The sequence below is a fragment of the Gadus chalcogrammus genome, chromosome 7 (genome assembly GCF_026213295.1).
Source record: "Gadus chalcogrammus isolate NIFS_2021 chromosome 7, NIFS_Gcha_1.0, whole genome shotgun sequence".
In the NCBI taxonomy this organism is placed as follows: domain Eukaryota; kingdom Metazoa; phylum Chordata; class Actinopteri; order Gadiformes; family Gadidae; genus Gadus; species Gadus chalcogrammus.
Window position 1 is genome coordinate 31,808,577 of NC_079418.1, and position 23,070 is coordinate 31,831,646.

General features: G+C 48.8%; 1 protein-coding gene across 2 annotated transcripts; it reads right to left on the reverse strand.

Moving 5' to 3' along the window:
• Positions 1-7,481: 7,481 nt before the first annotated feature.
• Positions 7,482-18,125, reverse strand: ksr1a (kinase suppressor of ras 1a). Of its 2 annotated transcripts, XM_056595049.1 has the most exons (15): positions 18,002-18,125; positions 17,431-17,497; positions 16,716-16,799; positions 16,162-16,223; positions 15,941-16,050; positions 15,324-15,492; positions 13,369-13,417; positions 12,747-12,807; positions 11,136-11,480; positions 10,643-10,839; positions 10,294-10,390; positions 9,789-9,922; positions 9,201-9,332; positions 8,223-8,358; positions 7,482-7,628 (listed from the first exon to the last, which is right to left on the reverse strand). In XM_056595049.1, exons 1-15 carry the CDS (start codon positions 18,024-18,026, stop codon positions 7,482-7,484), a joined length of 1,815 nt encoding a protein of 604 aa, XP_056451024.1. In that variant the 5' UTR covers positions 18,027-18,125. The 2 variants fall into 2 exon arrangements, with proteins under 2 accessions (XP_056451024.1, XP_056451023.1); XM_056595048.1 differs by lacking the exon at positions 18,002-18,125 and having other exon boundaries at positions 17,209-17,512.
• Positions 18,126-23,070: the final 4,945 nt, after the last annotated feature.

Consider the following 23,070-nt stretch of genomic DNA (forward strand, 5'->3'; position numbering starts at 1 on the left):
AGACGACGCGTCTTAACAGAACGGCCATTGTTGCATCTCTCCCCTTCGCACGTGCACACACACACACACCAACGCACACACACACGTGTCTTCATGCACTGCCCCCCCCCAGGTACAAGCTTCTCACACACACACACACACACACACACACACACACACACACACACACACACACACACACACACACACACACACACGCACACACACACACACACCTGACGTTTCCTTTCTCCCAATGAATGTTATTAGTCATGGTACCAGGCATCTCTCAAGGGCTTGAAATTTAAAATACTGCTTAGTTTTATTTTACAATTCAGCCATTTAGCAGATGATTGAATGCATAGAAACTTAGAGTGGGGTCAATAACCATAAGCTTGAGTGTGGTTTGAAAAGTAAGCTTTTTTTGTAAGCTATTCATCCATTCAACGCTGCATTACAATATGCTCTACAGTGTATTGTCAGGTGTTGAAAATCCTATTCGAACAATAAAAGTTGAAAACCACAGTTTGTGTTTTGGCTTGTTTTGCAAAACGGCGTTGGAAACACCAGGGTATTGGCTCGGGATATGCAATACTAATACACACAGGACAAAGAACAGATTTGGCAATTTAACCCTTATCTTGACATTAACAAAGTTTACCAGACAAACAATGCCAGACTGTAAAGGGGGTACGAAATGAAACGAGGTAGGCCTGAGCATCAGCCTTTTGAAGACGAGCAAGGGCTGCTGGGAGCATTCGTTATGCTGCATAAAAAAAATAAATAAAAAAAAAACGTCCAGAGGAGAATTGCATCTGCCAAATCCTGACCACCAGTACACTTGGGAAGGACCAATGTAGACTTCACTGTTCACTCGTTACAACATCATAAGCTAATTGCCCGCAAATAAAATCCCCTACAGTTTCGGATAGTCACACAGGTTATGCGAGAACATATTTATGTCAGGATAGGCCTACCAGGCCATCACGAGCAAACAAAACCAGCAGCAAAGTTTACGTAAACCAATTTCTTACCTTATGAGGCCCTCCACATGCAGGCTAGATGATGTATCCATATAGTTATCCAGTGTCACAAACATGCTTTTTACAGGAAGCAAAAGGACCGGCTATTTTCTGAATAAAAATGTCAATTTTGGCTGTGAAACTTCTCCATTATAACGCTACAGACAGCACACATTCGACCTCCTCCCCCTCCCCCTTGCGATGGCATAAAATATAATTGAACAAATTATGCAAACAACCACAAAAGGCTTAAGTCGGAAGGCTATTTAACTGGATCCATAATGTCTAAGAGAAAAGCTGGAACCGATATAAGATCCTTTTCAGCAGGCAAAAATGCGCTGTAAGTGCAGAGAAACATACAAATCACCTTGTTTTACGATGTTTGATATTAACTCAGTTAACTGCTAGTTCTCATACACTGCAGTAAGCTACATACCGGCTTTAGCTACAGTCTATGCTTTGGCTACTACAAATTTCTGTCTTCCACTTTTATTGGTTGAGTGGAATACCTTTTGTACAGTAGCAGTGGTTTCTAGTGTTCCATATACATCTCAAGTTAATTCCATGACATTGCGTTAGCCTTCGCTAATACACTAGAAGTCATAAAAGCTAGGCTAGGAAAGCTAGCCTTCCAAGTTCACGTTCTCTCAGGTCACAGTGTTCGATCTGAATGCGCCACGATGGGAATGCACCGACTCCGCTGTCATTTTACAACGCCATGTTTCTACAGTGGCTGACAGTCGACAAATCAAACGACTAGATACTATGGCGACTCCTACCCCCCGGGGAGTCTGGGTATTTGTGATGTCGGTTGGGGAAAAGGGGTTTTATTACCTTTTGGTGTTGGGGTTGTGTGTTCGGTTGAATGTGTGTGTTGTGGGGGTTTATTGTGTGTAGTGTTCCCGCCAACCTTTAGCCAGAGTTGCATGTCCGTTGGTTGGGTGTGCGGTGCGCTGTGTGACATTGTTAAAATAAAGGATCTGCAGTCGTGTGCTGTATAGGACGCAGAATTACCTTTCCACAAAACCTGACTGTTCTTCTTGGCCGACGCTACAATACCAAATTGCGTTTTTCACATGTTTGCAATCTGCAGATTTACCACTAGATGGCAGGTGTGCATGCTGTGAGGATGTCTTCGTGGGCGCCTATCGCATGATTTAGACTCGACGATTTCGCTTGAGAATGTGGCGATTTCTTCGGTCGCAATTTTTTCGGACATGTCCCCCCCGTAATCTACGCCTGTGTGTGTATCGTGCAGAAGTTTGTCAGTCACACAAGCAGCAAGTCTCCCTCTCCTTGGCTGATCAGAGGACCAGGAGGATAAAACTCATCAGGAGAGTCGTATAATGTATATAAATATAACGTGCCAGATTTCGACAAAGTGTGACTCGCAGAATTCTCCTTTAAATTGACAAGTAGTACAATTTTGTTTCCATGACAACCCTGAAACCAACCGCTGCAGGGGGGTGGAGCTACGCTGCTTTCCGTTTATAAACTCATTCGTGTGCATATAGTCAGATAAGAGATTTCAATAAAGTAATAATATTTTATATTAATAATACAGTTTTTGCCCGTTGCTTGAACACGTTTTGGAAAACTTGGCTCATTGCGTCAAAACTCAACACACAAGCAAATAGGACATTGCACTGGGAAATATACATTCACATCTATGACGAATTGAAACTCTGCTATCGAAACCTAGAAATCCTTACACTTTCAGATCAGCAGCAATACACTAATCTACTTGACATAAAACATTGCAGTCTGTCATGTTCACTGTTTTTATTCAGTTCCACAGAAGGCAGGTTTTCACAACAACCAAAAAAATCGAATACCCAATACTGTACATAGCAGTACAGTAGGCCTACATTACAGTGCAGTAAATTCAGTTTAAGCAAAAATAAAACGAAATTATACACAGAAAATCACGGCAATTGTGCGTGGGTGGGCTTATGGATCCTCTCCTTGTCTGCCGAATCCATCCAAGGATTGACCTTACCTCAATGTCTCCGCAGGCCTGTTCCATTGCCTGCAGAAAAGGCATGCGGGCATGTGGTTGGCGGTCACATACACGCCATCTTCAAGCCGAAAAAAAAATTCTAATGGATTTAGAAATGGCAAGTAAGGGGGCAAGTATACGACTTCAAATTGTCTATGGTTGGTGAACCAGTTCCGGACCAAAACAGCCCGATGGAAACTAAGATTATCCACGATAACAACAAACCTGGGCTGCTCTGGTCGGTCCTGTACAGCTGCATCATGAAGTGCATCTAGAAATGTGATGATATGTTGGTAATTGTAGGAACCTATTTTTGCATGATGGTGCAGTTACCCTCAAAGGCATGGCGGCACACGATGATATATTTCCCCCGCGCTGCCCCGGGACGTGCACAATTGCCCTTTGGCCTTTTTATAGCTGGCTGATTGGTGTTCAGTTTTGTAAGTAAGTGTTTTCAGGTGTGTATCTAAGTATTTTCAATTACCCAATGTGTTTTGTATTACGAATAGATGTGTTCTCCCAATGGTACAATGAGACGTCTTTTCTGAACTAAGTGTCTTATGTATGAAATAGTGTGTGCAGGAACAAATGTGTTGCAGAAAGTAGCAAGTGTGTTGCACAATTGCAACTAAAGTGCAAAGCAGCGCTTTTGTTGAAGGCATGGTTGCATGTGTTATAGTAAGGAAAACTTCAATTTGTGTTACTTTGGTCTAAACATGTGTCTATAGTGTTCAAGCAATTGGCAAAAACTGTAATTAATAAGTGTTTTTCTACTTTTTAAATGAATAATCAACATAGCCTACATGATAATGTGTATGTTTGTTACATTATGTTGCATGAACAAATATTATTAGTATAATCAGCTATACAATAATATACAACCACCATAGGCGACAGCCTCATGACTTTGGCGAGCACTCCGTCTCTCACCGATGCAGATTTGGGTGGCCATGCTTTCCTTTGTCGGCTCCGCGGACAGAAAGCACTATTGTGTCGTGGAGGAGATGCTTATCACTCGGGTACCGTAGCAATGGTTAAATACTAATAGCTTGATTGGTTTGAAGTGAAAATATCCAGCTTTTCAGTACCAACGTTTCGATTTCCTGAACTCCCCACCTCCCACTAGTGGCGGTGTATATACGAGGCGTTGGCTCTAGACCTTTTGGAGGACGGCAGTCCTGTCCTGTACCCCCCTAGTGGGTACTTTATAACATCAGGGGAGCGCTCCAGAGACGGGTGGGGAACTTGTTTTAGAACAGGCTGCCTTTCTTTTAGAGTTGCATATGATTTCAAACATCAGGCCTACAATTTCACCCAAACAAACTTTATTCTGCCTTTCCTCTGTGCTATTGTTGTGCGTGTGTAAGAGTGTACCTCTTACACACTGTCAGAATAAGTGTGCTATTGGATGTGTGTGCATCGTGTGTCAGCATAAGTGTGTGTGCGTGTTGTCTGTATCAGTGTAAGTGTGTGGGTGGATGTGTGTGTCTGTGTGCATGTCTTTTGTACTTTGTTCCCGTAAGGTATTTGGCATCGTAGTCGACCACGTCTTAACCAAGTTATAGTTTAATAACTTCTGCACGCCGACTTACGGTCCAATAACTCTGAGCTTGTGGGGGAAGTTTGGCTCGTCGAGGGAGTTAAGAAGCAGGCGCAGTCTGACGTGACAAGCTTCACTTTATTGATCCCCCCAGGGAGGAACGGAGCGCGTACAGAATGGAAGTCACATGCAATACAAAAATATGAATTCTGACATCAACATAAAAAAACACACATTTACAGTCTTTATACAGTATTTTGTACACAGGCAAAAAATAGAAATATATACATCTTTCATAGGGAGAGCAGTACCTATTTCAAAATGTCATGGTGTGTACGTACAAAAACGTGTTTGTACAAAGTTTTTTAAAAGAACCGCGTTGCTATGCTGTACATTAAATAATGTATTGACACAGACGTGTGACGTACAACGTTCACCACACGCATACGCGCACGCACGTACACAGGCGCACGCACGCCTACACACAAACACACACATACACACACAGAACAGAGAAATACAGGACACCAACATAAGCCAGAAATCACCACCACCAGCACACACACACACACACACAGACACACACAAACACACACGCACACGCACCATCTAGGAAGATACAGGACTCTTCTTTTGTGCGGACAGGAATATAACTTAAAAAAATACAGACCCATATTTCAAATAAATTATTCACGCCATTATAAGGTGCACTTTACACTTGCATGAAGCAATTGTTATTGATTGTTGACAAATGATCATTCTAATTGATTATGGACATTTGATGACGTGTTCCCAATAACATGTTGGTAACCCAGGCGATGGTTTCCACGACGATGACGGGAACCCTGGGCTGCCGACACCGTTCAGAACAAGTCCGGTCGTAAAACATCTGGTTCGCTGGCCGACCCCGCAGGAGGAAACACTCCGCCAACACGAAGCTGAGGGTCTCCCCAGGACCCAGAGGGGGCCCTGGTGTCCAGGACGCTCATCGCCTCCTCCATGTGATGTTGACCGTGTGTGTGTGTGTGTGAGGCTGTGAGCTCCATAAGGATGCTCATGTCCCCAACGTGATGTTGACCGTGTGTGTGTGTGTGAGGCTGTGAGCTCCATAAGGACGCTCATGACCCCAACGTGATGTTGACCGTGTGTGTGTGTGTGAGGCTGTGAGCTCCATAAGGATGCTCATGTCCCCAACGTGATGTTGACCGTGTGTGTGTGAGGCTGTGAGCTCCATAAGGACGCTCATGACCCCAACGTGATGTTGACCGTGTCTGTGAGTGAGGGTCAGGCTGGGAGCTCCATGGACGATGTGAAGCATGTTAAGAACCAAGCACAACAGCGATGGGGGGAGGAAGAGGAGGCAGGCGCCCATCATCGTCATCATCTTCATCACCAGGCCTTCAGAGCGTCCGTACAGCAGAAATCTCAGCACACGCCAACACCCCCGCCCATGACCTTCACACCACCACCCACGACCTTCACACGACCTCCTTGCGACCTCCACGCGGTCCCGACCACACGCCAGACGAAGACAGCCGAAGTAGAAGGCGAAGGGAGATCCTTCTTTTTTTATTTAAACGAAAAGGTTAAGAGTAGGGTAGTGACTACCCACAATGCACCACTCGCCCCGCCCCCGACGCCACGTGACAGCACGGCGGCGGAGTTGGTTAGCAGGAGGAGGCGGAGAAGGAGGCGACGGAGGAAGAGGAGGAGGAGTGGATTAGTGGAAGCAGAGTCTGATTGGTTGAGAGGCGACGCTGTCATCGTCTCTCAGAGCATGCAAGACAGACGGCCAGACAGCGGCCTGCTGCCCGGCTGCTGCTACAACCTGGATCAGAGGAGAGGGGAGCGGAGGTGGAAGGAGGAGGAAAGGAGGCGCACAGAGAAGGAGCAAGGAGACAGTGAGGCGTTAGTAGCAGTTAATGTCAGACCTTAACATCCAGTAAAGAACACACACACACACACACACACACACACACACACACACACACACACACACACACACACACACACACACACACACACACACACACACACACACACACACACACACACACACACACACACACACAGGCTACATAAGACAGACGTTCTGATTGGTGGAAATCTCACCAGACTTACTAAACTTAAAGGGCCCCTCTTTTTTTATCACCAAAATACATCTGGCCTTTAGTGAAATCACAAGAGGAAGTATCCATCCAGATGCATGATGAGATAGACCCAGTGGACCGTACCAACTGGTAGGCTGAACTATCTGGGTCTATCTACCACTTGTGATGTCACTAACTAACTTTTAATTTTTTTTCTAAGTATTTCTACAAAGCTTCACCGATCCTTTCCATCTCCGAGTTCATCTCTCCGTCTTGTTGAAACTGTATTACATCCAACTTCTGTAAATAAGCAGCAGTTTAATAGGAACACAGACAGGAGGAGGATTTAGTGAAGCTGATTACCGGTATTTATAAAAGATATTAGGGAGAAAATGGCGAGGAAAAGACGTTGGCAGAGGAGAGAGGAGTTCAATCTTTTGGTTTTGTGTTGTGAAACGACTCTTGTCGTCACGGGGGAGGACTGAGACTGATCCCTCAGCCAATCAGTGGACCGTGCTCGATCGCGTCGACCTATCATTGGGCTTCAGCGTTTATTGTACGGTCTTTACTGCGCCCAAGGGACCGTTCAAACCCTTTTAAGGATTTTCTCAGCAAAAAATGTATCGTGAAAGTTTATCCGCTACACTCAATCGAAGGCTGCTTCTGTACAAACAGTTCTGTACAAACACCCTCCCACCACTACAAAACCACCACCATCACCCACACCCACCCACCACCACCACCACCACCACCACCACCACCACCACCACCACCACCACCCAGGGTGCAATGTCTCCCTCTCCTCCCCTCCTCCCTCCCCCCCTCTCCCCCTCCCTCCCTCCCTCCCCTCTCTAGGATCCGTACTCTGCAGACTTCCAGAAGTGTCCGGGGTGTGAGAGCCTGCGGTTGAGCTTAGGGAGTTTCTCCAGCATCTCGGCCAGCTGGGTGAAGGTGGGCCTCTCCCTCGGGTCGTACGCCCAGCAGGCCGACAGGATCTCCTGGGGAGAGAGGAGCGGGAGACCGGGTCAGAACCACCCGGTGGGACCCAGGCCTGGGCTGGTTCACTGTACCATGAGAACGACCTTAACCAAGGTTTATCAATGCAGGACATTATGCTACGTTTAAAGGTACAGGACACCAGGGATTCAGGAGTTGTTGATGAAGCTGTTTTGGGTTTTGGAACGATTGTACATTACAAAACGAAACAATGACGATATAAAGGAATGACGCGCATGATAAAATAAAAATTGACTCATCATCATGAGGTTAAAAAAAGGTTTCAAGGTAAAATGACTATGTGCTAAACCCAGTCATGTACATTATTCAGGTCAACGATAAAAGGTTAAGTGCATTCATGTTCATCATAAAGGTTCAAAATGTCAAAGGTCAATGTTTGTAGGTTAATTGCACACATGTACATTTTAAAGGTCTAAAAGGTCAAAGGTCAGCGTTTAAAAGGTTACGTGCAGCCATTTTCATTATTAAAGTAAAAAAGTTCAAAGGTCAACGCTTAAAGGTTAAGTGCTGTCATGTCGACTATAAAGGTCTAAAAGGTCAAAGGTCAACGTTAAGAGGGGGGGGGGGTGACCTACCGTGACCTCCTTGCCCAGGCTGACCTCCGCCAGAACCTTCTTGATGCCCTGCCCGCTGCCAACCTGCCAGATGATGGCCTCCACCGGCTGGTTGGTGATTGGCCAGTCCCGGGCCTGCAGCTCGTACCAAATGGTGCTGTTGGTGGGGGGGGGGGGGGGGGGGGGGGGGGGTTGAATTAAAACAAAACAAAACAAACAACACCGTCACGTCTTTATCCTTTATGCAGAGTTCACCTGGAAACTGCATTGCCTCCCTCCTGCCCCCCCCCCCCCCCCCCCCCCCCCCAAATAATGCATTGACACACATGTGTGACGCACGTACAAAGGCGCACGCACGCCTACACACACACACACACACAAACACACATACACACAGAACTGAGAAATACAGGACACCAACATAAGCCAGAAATCCCCACCACCAGCACACACACGCACACACACACACCCCCCCTCCCCCCCACCCCCCTCTTACACACTTATCGTATGCTGTGCGTCTTGGCACTTCAAAATAGTACTTTGCATGGTGTAGCGTCGTATCATAGCTATTTCTGTTGTGTTCGGGGCATTGGTTAACCCCTAGTGATAGTAGGTGTTGGCACTTGGTTCTATGAACATCCTTACTGTACTGAAAGCGATATATTGTTGTTCCTCTTTCTGATAAATGTGTTTATTGTACGTCGCTTCAGATAAAAGCCCCAAACTTTAATTGTAAAATTAAAAAATTTTAAAAGCTCATTTTAGATCTAATTTAAACTTAGTTCAGTCTAGTTTAACGCTTTTTTATTTTTACTTCTACTTTCTTTCAGTTTTTGTCTCTCTGATTGGGCCGTGCTTGCATCTCTTCAGTGTGACGAGCCATTCGTCCATAAGCCACGGGCCGCTCAGCGGAGGCGTGTCGGTGGTCGGTGGTCGGAGTCAGGGGTCAGGGGGGGGGGTCATTGGGGTAAGGAGGGTCAGGGGGGTCAAGGGTCGTACCCGAAGGCATAGACGTCGGCGGCGGCGGAGAAGGGCAGGCGGTCCTCGTTGTTCCCGGGGCTCATCCTCCGCACGATCTCGGGCGCCAGGTAGCAGATCCAGCCGTGGGGCAGCTTCAGCTTGTTCTCACGCCTAGAGGAGGGCAGAGGTCAACGGGGTCAGGGGGGCAGAGGTCAACGGGGTCAGGGGGGCAGAGGTCAACGGGTCAGAGGTCAACGGGTCAGGGCAGCCAAACTAAATGAAGGGGAGTCCGTTTTCAATCGGTGATGGTGATGTGTGCTGTTTGGTTTTTGGTGTGTGATGATTGATGTTTGATGTGTGATGTTTAATGGATGACATGTGATTTGTGATGTATGATGCGTGATGTGTGGTGTATGATGGTGATGTTTGATTTGTGATGGTTGATGTGTGATGGGGTTGTGTGTTGCGATGTGATTGTCTACAATTCCTTAGTCTGATGGCTCAATTAACATATATTTTATATATATTTATTATATCTTCTTTTACAAAGAAGAGCAACGTCAGACGTAGGGGTCGCAAAATGGACAAACAGGGTCTCCCCGGCACCAGAGGGTAGAGGGGTCTTACCTTCCCTCCTGGACCACACCAGAGATCCCGAACAGGCCGAAGTCCGTGATCACAACCTTGTTGATGTCGTGGAACACGTTCTTGGACTTGAGGTCTTTGTGGACGATGCCTTTGGCGTGGAGGTAGCCCATTCCCTGGAACCACACGCACATCCTGTCACACCTCGAACCGGGGGCACACACCCACATCCTGTTCCACCTCATACTGGGGACACACCCACATCCTGACACACCTCGTACCGTGGGCACACACACATATCCTGTCACACCTCGTACCGTGGGCACACCCACATCCTGACACACCTCGTACCGTGGGCACACACACATATCCTGTCGCACCTCGTACCGTGGACACGCACACATATCCTGTCACACCTTGTACCGTTGGCACACACACATCCTGTCGCACCTCGTACCGTGGACACGCACACGTCGCGCCACACCTCGTATTACGGGCACAAACATGTCCACGCGGCCGAGCGCTGAACAGAGGAGGCCAGCCCTACCTTGACGATCTCCTGGGCGATCTGCCGGGTCTTGTTGATGTCCAGGGGGTTCTTGGAGTCCCGCACCACAGAGTACAACGTCCTGCCTTTGCAGAAGCTGGGGATCGAAGCACGGTCCAGTGTCAACATTTAGGTCTGTGACTATAGGTACATATTCCTATACTATGCTAAATAATATGTGATCATTGTAGATCGTTGTCGTATCGAGATTGTTTCAATGTTTACAACCAAGATATTATTTTGTTCATTATATAAAATTAACTTTTCTTCCATGCCAAAAGAGCGATGGACTGAAGTGATGGTGTAGAGTTTGTTTCCAGCCAGGTGCGCTGGGTTTGTGCCTCCTCACCTGGTGATGATGGCCAGGTGGGGCGGGGCCATGCAGGCGCCCATGAAGAGCACCACGTTCTCGTGGCGCGTCTGCCGGTAGTTCATCACCTCCTTCTTGAAGAGCTTCAGGTGGTCCTGGTTGTTCCCGTCCATCTCCAGCAGGCGGATGGCCACCTCGCCGTGCCAGCGCCCCTTGTGGACCTTCCCCCAGCGGCCCTAGGGAGACACAGAGCCAGACTTAGAACCTCACGTTCAGATCAAACCTGGACCCTGAACCAGGTCCGGGTAACTTCCCTTATGGGTTGGTAACGGAAGTCCCGCCCTCTCCTGTCATTAAACCCATGCAACGGAAGTCCCGCCCTCTCCTGTCATTAAACCCATGTAAGACCCCCCCATAATCCCCAAGACCCCCCCAGACTCCCCTAGACCCCCCCAGACTCCCCCAGGATCCCCAAGACTCCCCAGACCTCTCAGACCTCTTCAGACCCCCCAGACCCCCCCTGAGTGCTCACCTTCCCGATGAGCTCCCCCAGGTCCAGCTGCTCGTAGGGGATGTCCCACTCCTGCAGGTACACGCTGGTCTGGCTGGCCTTGCGGGAGATGGGCCCTCGCCACGGGTTCCCGCAGGAGTTGGGCAGGTCGTCCAGCTCGTCGCCCTCGCACTCGCCGTCCGACACCCCGTTGTGGCGCCCGTCCTCCCCGTACTCCTCCCCCTCCTCGTCGTCCTCGTGGTCGCCGTGGTGACCACGCCGGTCCTCCTCCTCCTCCTCCTCCTCCTCTTCGTCCTCGTCCCGTTCGTCGGGGTGCTGCTGGTGGTCTACAGCGTGCTCTTCTAACCGGGCGTCCTCCTCTGCTTCCTGCTGAGACGTGCACACAGACAGGCCTACTGTTGGTGGCTGCACCCGGGTCACGTCTATAAAGTCTGTCTACGTTCTCAGTCGTCAAAGGTCGTGTCAGCGATGCTAGGCCGAAACATAAAAGATCACATTCATCTGGTCTTTCCTCACAATCCGCTAGCTGCCCGCCCAATAAGCAGGCCGTCATGAAAACGCGTCTCTCTAGACAGCCTATGCTCCGAGATCGTACACAAAAACAAATGGTACTACCAACCAATCAAAACCAAAATAAATAGTATTCCAACCAATCACCGACAAGCGGTGGGTGTTGTGGGAATCTTGCGCTGCGTTCATGATTGTTTTTACTGGATGTACACAACACGGAAGGGAGGGGCGAGCTGGCTCTGTTTGTTTGGGATCTCTCTTCAAATACCAACAGGAGTGACGTCGCCAAACATCGCTGATACAACTTATATAGCATAAAACCAAGCTTTAAAATCGAAATGTATCGTATAATCTACCATCCAATTAAAGCCGAGATGATTGCATGCAACACAGTTTGTCTTCCTGTAAACACGGTGCGGTGACTCCACTGTGAGACGCTATGGACAAGAGTGTCCACTCAATGGATTATAATGTGCCCCCTCTAAGGCAGTGGTTCTCAAACAGGGGTACGCGTACTTTGGAGTACTCCAGGGGGTACTGCTCTGACCCTCCCCTGGCGTTGTGCTCCTTTTGTGGGGAGAAATTAGCCAACAGCTGCATGAAGCACAGGCCCATGTTTCTCACTAACTTACGAGTATTCACAGCCTTTTAGTGTTCATGTTCACTCTACCTAATATAACACATATCATTTATGTTCATTTATTTATTTTTATCCCAAAAAGATTGGTGCTGGTGAAGGAGGTACTCTTAGAGGGGGTGCACTAGTAGAAAAGGTTTGAGAACCCCTGCTATTTGGAAACTGCACCTCCAGAGTCATGCTACAACACACCAGCAGGTGGCGCCGCCACACCACCCTCAAACCCTCCCAGCCAGATCTGTCTCCGCCTGACTCGGCTGTTGACACCTGCACGGTTTCCCTTGTTGGGCCACAAACAGAGCTGACGCCCCCGGCAACGGCATCCATGCAGAACACCTCTGAAGTGAAAGTGTATTGATATCAACTCGTGTTGTCATGAACACAAACAGCCAGAAGGTCAGTCCCGTCCCGGCCCGCGGTGACGCCCGAGAGGAGACGTGACTACACGGCGGGTCTCCTGAGGATCACGCCAGCAGCAGGGTTACCTCCTCGTCGTCGTCCTCCACCAGCTGGTTATGGACGTCATCCGCGCCCGTCTCCGCCTCGCTGCCGTCAACACCGAGACAAAACGCAGCGATGAGGACGGTAGAATACACAGTAGAGTAGAGGGAACACAGAGAGAGCGTGGGGGCTCCATCCTGTGTTCATCAGTCGGTGTTCATCACCGTCAAAGCAGGGGTCGCTGTACTTTTTTTAACACGACTTTTAACGTGTTCTTTTGAGTTTTAAACGTCGTTGTTGGTCCCTCTTCGAAAAGAGATTTGAATGAATGTCAGTGAATTGTACCTGATTACGTGGAAGGTTCGATTTAAATGAACTTTTACATTTAGGGCATTTAGCAGACGCTTTTATCCAAACGACTTACATTAAGTACATTTGTCAGAAGAAGGAGAAACAACAATATATCACTGTCTGTACAGTAAGGATGTTCATAGAACCGAGTTCCAAGCACTAACAATCGCTAGGTTACACCATTCACCAAATACAACAAAGATAGCTAGGGTAAGATGCTACACAATATTAAGTAATTTATTGAAGTGCCAGGACGTACAACATATGTGAGGGGGATAAAATAAAACCGACCAATCAGGTCGGTGGAGGACTTACACAGCGTCGGCAGCGAGCTCGGAGTGTAAACTGACTGGACTGGACACATCTGTGGGGAGCAGAGACGGGACATTTAATTAACAACACAAACAAACCTAATTGTGTTTGTTGACGTTCATGAGGTCAGGAACTGAGGGAGAGGTCAGGAGGTCATGACGTCACCATTCTGGGTTCACCTTCCCCGTTAAGGGAGCAACTTTCCCACGTTTTATTTACTGGACGGAGATAGTTCCCCGACACGCGTACGGAGCGCTACCCTCATATGAGAGACCAGCCCAGGCGGGGTGGCGGTCTACCTTTAAACGGTTGAGAGGAAAACAAGATGGATACCTCACTTAAGAGATCAGCCCTGTCTTCCAGAATCTAAATATACAGCGTATACAATTATGGAAACACAGAAAGCGTGGGAACTAAACCCTGGCTCCTCCCCTCATTCCACCTCATTCATCTCATTCCAGACCAGTGAGTGTGAAACGTCGTGTTCACACAGATCGTCCACACATCAGAAGGTTTGAGGAGAGGAGAGACTGAGCAGGTGATATCCTGGTAGTAAGCATGCAGGTAAAATCCATGAACTGTCCTGTTAGTTGGCATGCAGGTGATATGCAGATAGTGTATGCATGTACTAGCAAGGTAATATACAGGTAAAACAGAGTGTGTACCACAAGCACTACACCAGTAATCTACAGGTAATGGTTTTATTACCTGTAGATTACCTTTAGCATAGCAGGATACCTGCAGAACATATTACATGGACGTTATAAAATCCAGCTAATAAGTGGATCATATCTGTGGCAACTATGCATGTGGTATGCAGGTAATATTGAGGTAATTTACTGGTAACATCCAGGTAATATTGAGGTAATTTACTGGTAACGTCCAGGTAATATCGAGGTAATTTACTGGTAACGTCCAGGTATAATCGCGGGAATCTACAGGTACCGTCCAGTGTCTGTGCCCACCAACTCACCAGGGAAGATAAACTGCTGTCTGTGCTGGAAGTAGCAGGCAGCTTTGGGTCAAAAGAAGACAGAGACGGACAACCAGACGGAGAGGAGGAGGGTGAGAGAGGGAGGGAGGGGGGGAGGGAGGGAGGGAAGGAGTGTTAGAGAAGATCAGAAGTGTTAGACTGATTTTGTAAAGATGGAAGCGAAGGGGAAGTTGGGCAATCCAGAGTAATCAAAGTGTATGTTAGTAGTATTATTAGAGGAAAGACACATGCATGTCTACGTATGTTTGCATGGCAATTAGGGCACATATTGCACGCCTCATCCTCCCTGAGTGGAGGGATCCTACACTCTGCGTTCCTTCTGAAGATCTTTTCCTTGCTAATTAAGGGAGTGTTTTTCTTGCCCTCTGGGGGTCTAGGCCCAGGGGTCATAAACATGTCACAAATACAAGGCCGGTTAAGCCCTTTGAGACTGTACAGGTGATTAAGGGCTATACAAATAAAGTTGAATTGAATTGAATGTCTAGCACTGAGCTGGCCCCCTCTCTCCCTCCACCAGCCCGCTCTGAGGACACACCTAGCGGGTAATGTACCCGGGTCGCCTTACGGTCCAACGCCCTGGGACTCTGGCCTCAGGCGGTCCTCTTTCCTGCATCGCATGCTGCTTTGGTTGGCATGTTTATCTGCCTTTACAATACATTCTAATTATTCTAATCATATTATAAAGGTATATAGATACATCCGTTTCGATATATCTTTTGCAGTGATTCGATATTTTTTAATCTAGTTATTTAACATCTCTTTTTATTCATTTTACTGTCCCTTTTACATTTGCTGCCGTGTCCCGCATTGACTCGCATGACTGAAGTGAATTTATCTAATCAGATATAGTGAAGCTCATCTTATTCGTGGAGGTGTAAAACAAAAAACAAACAAGAACAAACAAGAAATCCTGAAGGTGCGATTAATTTCGGTCCCGGCGGCTCCCAGTCGGACGGGGCCTCACCTGGGAAGTGGAAGCGTCCGTCGCGAGGGCCCTTCGGGGAGGGGTTTGGCGGGGGCGTGGCGCTGGGGGGGTTGCTCTGCTGGAAGGGGGCAGGGGAGGAGGGGGTGGAGGAGGTGGTGGAGGAGGGGTTGCTGCTCGAGTCCAGCTGGTTCAGCACAGGGGGGTGGTCCTGGGTAGAGAAACAAGCGCACCCAATGAACATAGCCAGTCGATGGACCAACGCATACAAACATCGTGGGGCTCAGTTCCCTAATCCCCCGACTGTTCTAGCTATGCATTAGCATATTAGCATATTAGTGGTAGCACGTTAGCGTGCTAAAATGTTAGACTTTGCATGCTAATAGACCAGTGCTTTGGCTGGCTAGATTTAACATGCTAATAGGCAAATGCATTAATGTGCTAGAGTTAGCCTGCTTACAGGTTAATTTTTAAGTATGCTGTTAGCGTGCTATGTACAGCAATGCTATTGCAAAAGATGGATGCAAATGGACGCCATGCAGTCTGAGGTACACATCCTATCAGCGTTCAGGTGTTTGCGTGACCATTTGCTCCCACACACACAATCTTCTTCTGCTAAACCAGTGCAGCCAGTGTTCCCAGTAGCAGTGTGTGGTTACCTTCTTGGTCAAGGCCTTGGGCAGCGTCCCGAACTGGGGTGCTTCGGCGGGCCGGTCCACCGGGTTGTTGATGTCGGACGGCACCGACTCGGTTCTGCGGATCTTGGCGACTAGAGGGAGGAACGGAGGGACGGATTTCAGCGCCATGAAGGGGAAACATCTCTGGTACTGATACGTGAATCACATGGAGATCACAGAGAAAGATCTGGAAGGAGACGTACTGGGCAGGAAGGTGATCCGACACGAGGGAGCCTCCTTTGTGCACTTGTTGTGACACTTTAACCTGAGGAGGACACAGCAACGGCATCGTTAGGAAGACTGCTAGTGGGCGGCATTGAGATAGTGCCGAGATGTCCCTGAGCAAGGCACCCCACCCAACCGGTCCCAGCCGGCTGTCGCCGCCTTGTGTGGCTGACACAGCTTTGTGTGTGAATGGGTGATTGTTAGGCAGTATTGAAAAGTGCTTTGAGTGACCACTGATTAGAAAAGCGCTGTACAAATTTAGTCAATTAACCATTAGTCTAGTGGTAAGGGTGTCCCAAAAGGTCCTGGGTCAAACCTGAACGTCCAAAGTCTACCTGATAGGTACCCTTGAGCAAGGAATATCATTATAGTTCAATAGTAGTAAAATACAAGTAAAAATATGGTATAGTAGAAAAAGGGTGGTCAATTGGTAGTAAATAAGTGGGAAAATAGACGTAACCCAGTAAAATAGGGGTAAAGTAGTCCAACAGTAGTAAGGTAGTCTCACACTGGTGGTGGTTGAGGTACTCACCGACAGTGCTTACACTTGACCCCAAACATCATGTTCTTCTGACACACCTGACACGTCTGGGACAGCCAGGACTTGGTGGAGAACCTGAACAAAGAACCAGACCCGTCACCGACGAAACGACCAACACACAGATTACTATCTCTACTCAGGGGTTTGAAACATTGTTCTAAAATGCATTGAGGAAAAGGGGAGGTTTTTAAGATGTTACGTTCTGTTATGTTATTAGGATCTTCAGCTGGAAGGCTTAGGCTAGTTAGATGTCCGGTATGTGTCTGCAAAGCCTCTGCCCTCTCCACAAAGGGGTTCATATTTGCTGGAAGGCTAGGCTAGGCTAACCCACCTGTGTGTGACTGCGAGGAGAGGCCGATGTCTCTTCTCGGGTAGGCTAGGCTAATCTAAGCTAGGCTAGGCTAACCCACCTGTGTGTGACTGCAAGGCCGATGTCTCTCCTCGGGTAGGCTAGGCTAATCTAAGCTAGGCTAGGCTAACCCACCTGTGTGTGACTGCGAGGCCGATGTCTCTCCTCGGGTAGGCTAGGCTAATCTAAGCTAGGCTAGGCTAACCCACCTGTGTGTGACTGCGAGGCCGATGTCTCTCCTCGGGTAGGCTAGGCTAATCTAAGCTAGGCTAGGCTAACCCACCTGTGTGTGACTGCGAGGCCGATGTCTCTCCTCGGGTAGGCTAGGCTAATCTAAGCTAGGCTAGGCTAACCCACCTGTGTGTGACTGCGAGGCCGATGTCTCTCCTCATGGTTTGTGGGGATCCACGATGTCCGGAGCTATCTAGCGGGAGAGAAAGAAAACACAGTCAACACAGATAACACCACCCATCTCTATCCCTCCACCCATCTCTATCCCTCCACCCATCCCTCCACCCAACTCTATCCATCCACCCATCTCTATCCCTCCACCCATCTCTATCCCTCCACCCATCTCTATCCCTCCACCCATCTCTATCCCTCCACCCATCCCTCCACCCATCTCTATCCCTCCACCCATCTCTATCCCTCCACCCATCCCTCCACCCATCTCTATCCCTCCACCCATCTCTATCCCTCCACCCATCTCTATCCCTCCACCCATCTCTATCCCTCCACCCATCTCTATCCCTCCACCCATCCCTCCACCCATCTCTATCCCTCCACCCATCCCTCCACCCATCTCTATCCCTCCACCCATCTCTATCCCTCCACCCATCTCTATCCCTCCACCCATCCCTCCACCCATCTCTATCCCTCCACCCATCTCTATCCCTCCACCCATCTCTCCACCCGTCTCTCCACCCACTGTTCATGGAGCTGTGTTCCTCCATGAGGGTGGGCGTCCCGGGCAGGGTGTAGGCCGCCACCGGGGTCCCGGTCCCAGACCCGGGGGTCCTCGCGGGGGTGGGGGTGCTGGACCCGGGGGTGCGGGCGGGGGTCCCCGCTTGGTGCCGCTGGGGGGGCTCATCACACCCGTTACCGTTGACCTGCATGTTGAGGATCAGCTTGTTCTTCTTATTAGCACTCCTGGAGAGGGGAGGGAGGGGGGAGGAGAGGGGGAGGGAGGGGGGAGGAGAGGGGGAGGGAGGAGAGGGGGAGGGAGGGGGGAGGAGAGAGAGAGGGAGTGAAGAGAGGGAAACTATGAACAAAAGTTTTTTCTCAAGTTGGCATCCTAATTCGTAAACCATACAACAACAAATTATTCATGTCGATAATGTTCTGATTTTTAGCGGGTGAGAGAGGGAGAGGGAGAGGGAGAGAGAGAGAGAGAGAGAGAGAGAGAGAGAGAGAGAGAGAGAGAGAGAGAGAGAATGAGTGAGTGAGTGAGAGAGAGGGAGAGGGAGAGGGAGAGGGAGAGGGAGAGGGAGAGAGAGGGAGAGGGAGAGAGAGAGAGAGAGAGAGAGAGAGAGAGAGAGAGAGTGAGTGAGTGAGTGACAGATAGCGGCCAGCCGGCCAGCGTTCCCTGGCCCAGGACCAGGTGTGTTGTGCAACAGGTGACGGGTCGACCCGCGGTCTGGAGATAAGCGGTGATCGGGCGTTGGCCCGACGGGACGTCCTGACACCACCTCTCTAATCCCGGGCTAACAGCACAGGTGTGTCAGGTGGCACCAGCACACCTGACACACCTGTGGACTACCTGCAGGTAAGTGCTCTGCCACAACACACCCTGGGAGACCGGTCGGCCTCCTGAATACTACTGTACTCATTATACTATATACTATACTCATTATACTATATACTATACTCATTATACTATATACTATACTCATTATACTATATACTACACTCATACTATATACTATACTCATTATACTATAAACTATACTCATTATACTATACTCATTATACTATATACTATAATCTATACTCATTATACTATATACTATACTCATACTATATACTATACTCATTATACTATATACTATAATCTATACTCATTATACTATATACTATACTCATACTATATACCATAAACTATACTCATTATACTATACTCATTATACTATACTCATTATACTATATACTATACTCATACTATATACTATAAACTACTCATTACACTATACTCATTATACTATACTCATTATACTATACTCATTATACTATGCTCATACTATATACTATAAACTATACTCATTACACTATACTCATTATACTATATACTATACTCAGCCCCTCCTAGCTAGAGTATCGAGGTGTCCCTGAGCAAGGCGCCTCGACCTACATGCCTCGCGTGGTGGAGTCCGAGTGTGAGTGTGTGCATGAATGGGCGACTGTCGGGCGGTATTGTGAGGCGCTTTGAGTGGCGGCTGGTTAGAATAGAGCTGTATGAATGCAGTCCATTAGTATCTGATCACAGGATGTGATTAGATCCCACACTGGAGGTCTCTCTGTGGGAGCGGTTCTCTCCATGGACAGGCCGGCTGAACCGCCCAGGATGCTGAGAGCTCATCTCGTCACTCACAGAGCAGGGGCGCACAGGCGTTGGTGTGTTGGTCCCAGGGAAGACTTCCTGTTTTGAAATGACTCCTAATCCCTGGGAATCTGATGGAGGGGATTAACTTTACCCATAGCAGAGGAGGGAGGGATGGGGGGGGGGGAGAGAGAGAGAGAGAGAGAGAGAGAGAGAGAGAGAGAGAGAGAGAGAGAGAGAGAGAGAGAGAGAGAGAGAGACATTGTGCTCCTCTCTGTGCGTGAGAACAGAGTGTCTGTTTTGACAGCTTAGCGCGTCTTGTGGGTGGAGCCCAGCCAACAGGGTACCATGAGGGCCAGATACCCTGGTGGACAGTATGGGGCACTGCACCCTGAGGGGCTCTGGGAATCAGACCCACATTCCTGCTGCTTCTCCGTTTGACGTTTGGACTTCAAACTGTATTGTTAACCTGCCCGGTGCAAGGACTAGTCATGTCACCCTAAACCTAAACCCTAACCACTTACCCCTAACCTTATACCCCAACACCAACCCTAAACCCTAACCACCTCATACCCTAACCCCTAACCACCTCATACCCTAACCCCTAACCACCTCATACCCTAACCCCTAACCACCTCATACCCTAACCCCTAACCACCTCATACCCTAACCCCTAACCACCTCATACCCTAACCCCTAACCACCTCATACCCTAACCCCTAACCATCTCATACCCTAACCACCTCATACCCTAACCCCTAACCACCTCATACCCTAACCCCTAACCACCTCATACCCTAACCACCTCATACCCTAACCCCTAACCACCTCATACCCTAACCCCTAACCACCTCATACCCTAACCCCTAACCACCTCATACCCTAACCCCTAACCACCTCATACCCTAACCACCTCATACCCTAACCCCTAACCACCTCATACCCTAACCCCTAACCATCTCATACCCTAACCACCTCATACCCTAACCCCTAACCACCTCATACCCTAACCCCTAACCATCTCATACCCTAACCACCTCATACCCTAACCCCTAACCACCTCATACCCTAACCCCTAACCATCTCATACCCTAACCACCTCATACCCTAACCCCTAACCACCTCATACCCTAACCCCTAACCATCTCATACCCTAACCACCTCATACCCTAACCCCTAACCACCTCATACCCTAACCCCTAACCACCTCATACCCTAACCCCTACCATCTCATACCCTAACCACCTCATACCCTAACCCCTAACCACCTCATACCCTAACCCCTAACCACCTCATACCCTAACCCCTAACCACCTCATACCCTAACCCCTAACCACCTCATACCCTAACCCCTAACCACCTCATACCCTAACCACCTCATACCCTAACCACCTCATACCCTAACCACCTCATACCCTAACCCCTAACCACCTCATACCCTAACCCCTAACCACCTCATACCCTAACCCCTAACCACCTCATACCCTAACCACCTCATACCCTAACCACCTCATACCCTAACCCCTAACCATCTCATACCCTAACCACCTCATACCCTAACCCCTAACCACCTCATACCCTAACCCCTAACCATCTCATACCCTAACCACCTCATACCCTAACCCCTAACCACCTCATACCCTAACCCCTAACCACCTCATACCCTAACCCCTAACCATCTCATACCCTAACCACCTCATACCCTAACCCCTAACCACCTCATACCCTAACCCCTAACCACCTCATACCCTAACCCCTAACCATCTCATACCCTAACCCCTAACCACCTCATACCCTAACCCCTAACCACCTCATACCCTAACCCCTAACCACCTCATACCCTAACCCCTAACCACCTCATACCCTAACCCCTAACCACCTCATACCCTAACCCCTAACCACCTCATACCCTAACCCCTAACCACCTCATACCCTAACCCCTAACCACCTCATACCCTAACCCCTAACCACCTCATACCCTAACCCCTAACCACCTCATACCCTAACCCCTAACCACCTCATACCCTAACCCCTAACCACCTCATACCCTAACCCCTAACCACCTCATACCCTAACCCCTAACCACCTCATACCCTACCCCTAACCATCTCATACCCTAACCCCTAACCACCTCATACCCTAACCCCTAACCACCTCATACCCTAACCACCTCATACCCTAACCCCTAACCACCTCATACCCTAACCCCTAACCACCTCATACCCTAACCCCTAACCACCTCATACCCTAACCCCTAACCACCTCATACCCTAACCCCTAACCATCTCATACCCTAACCCCTAACCACCTCATACCCTAACCCCTAACCACCTCATACCCTAACCCCTAACCATCTCATACCCTAACCCCTAACCACCTCATACCCTAACCCCTAACCACCTCATACCCTACCCCTAACCATCTCATACCCTAACCCCTAACCACCTCATACCCTAACCCCTAACCACCTCATACCCTAACCCCTAACACCCTCTACCCTAACCCCTAACCACCTCATACCTAACCCCTAACCACCTCATACCCTAACCCCTAACCATCTCATACCCTAACCCCTAACCACCTCATACCCTAACCACCCTAACCACCACAAACCCTAACCACTAACCACCTCATACCCTAACCCCTAACCACCTCATACCCTAACCCCCTAACCACCTCATACCCTAACCACCATCCATACCCTAACCCCTAACCACCTCATACCCTAACCCCTAACCACCTCATACCCTACCTACCACCTCATACCTAACCCCTAACCACCTCATACCCTAACCACCTCATACCCTAACCCCTAACCACCTCATACCCTAACCACCTCATACCCTAACCCCTAACCACCTATACCCTAACCCTACCATCATACCCTAACCCCTAACCACCTCATACCCTAACCCTAACCACCATCATACCCTAACCCTAACCACCTCATACCCTAACACCTAACCATCTCATACCCTAACCACCTCATCCCTAACCCCTAACCAGCTCATACCCTAACCCCTAACCCTCATACCTAACCCCACCTCAATACCTAACCACCTCATACCCTAACCCCTAACTAACCACCTCATACCCTAACCCCTAACCACCTCATACCCTACCACCTAACCACCTCATACCTAACCCTAACCACCCTCATACCCTAACCCTAACCACCTCATACCCTAACCCTAACCACCTCATACCCTAACCCCTAACCACCTCATACCCTAACCCCTAACTACCATACCCTAACCCCTAACCACCTACTAACCTAACCACCTCATACCCTAAACCCCTACCATCTCATACCCTAACCCCTAACCACCTCATACCCTAACCCCTAACCACCTCATACCCTAACCCACCCTCATACCCTAACCCCTAACCACCTCATACCCTAACCCTAACACATCATACCCTAACCCCTAACCACCTCATACCCTAACCCCTAACCACCT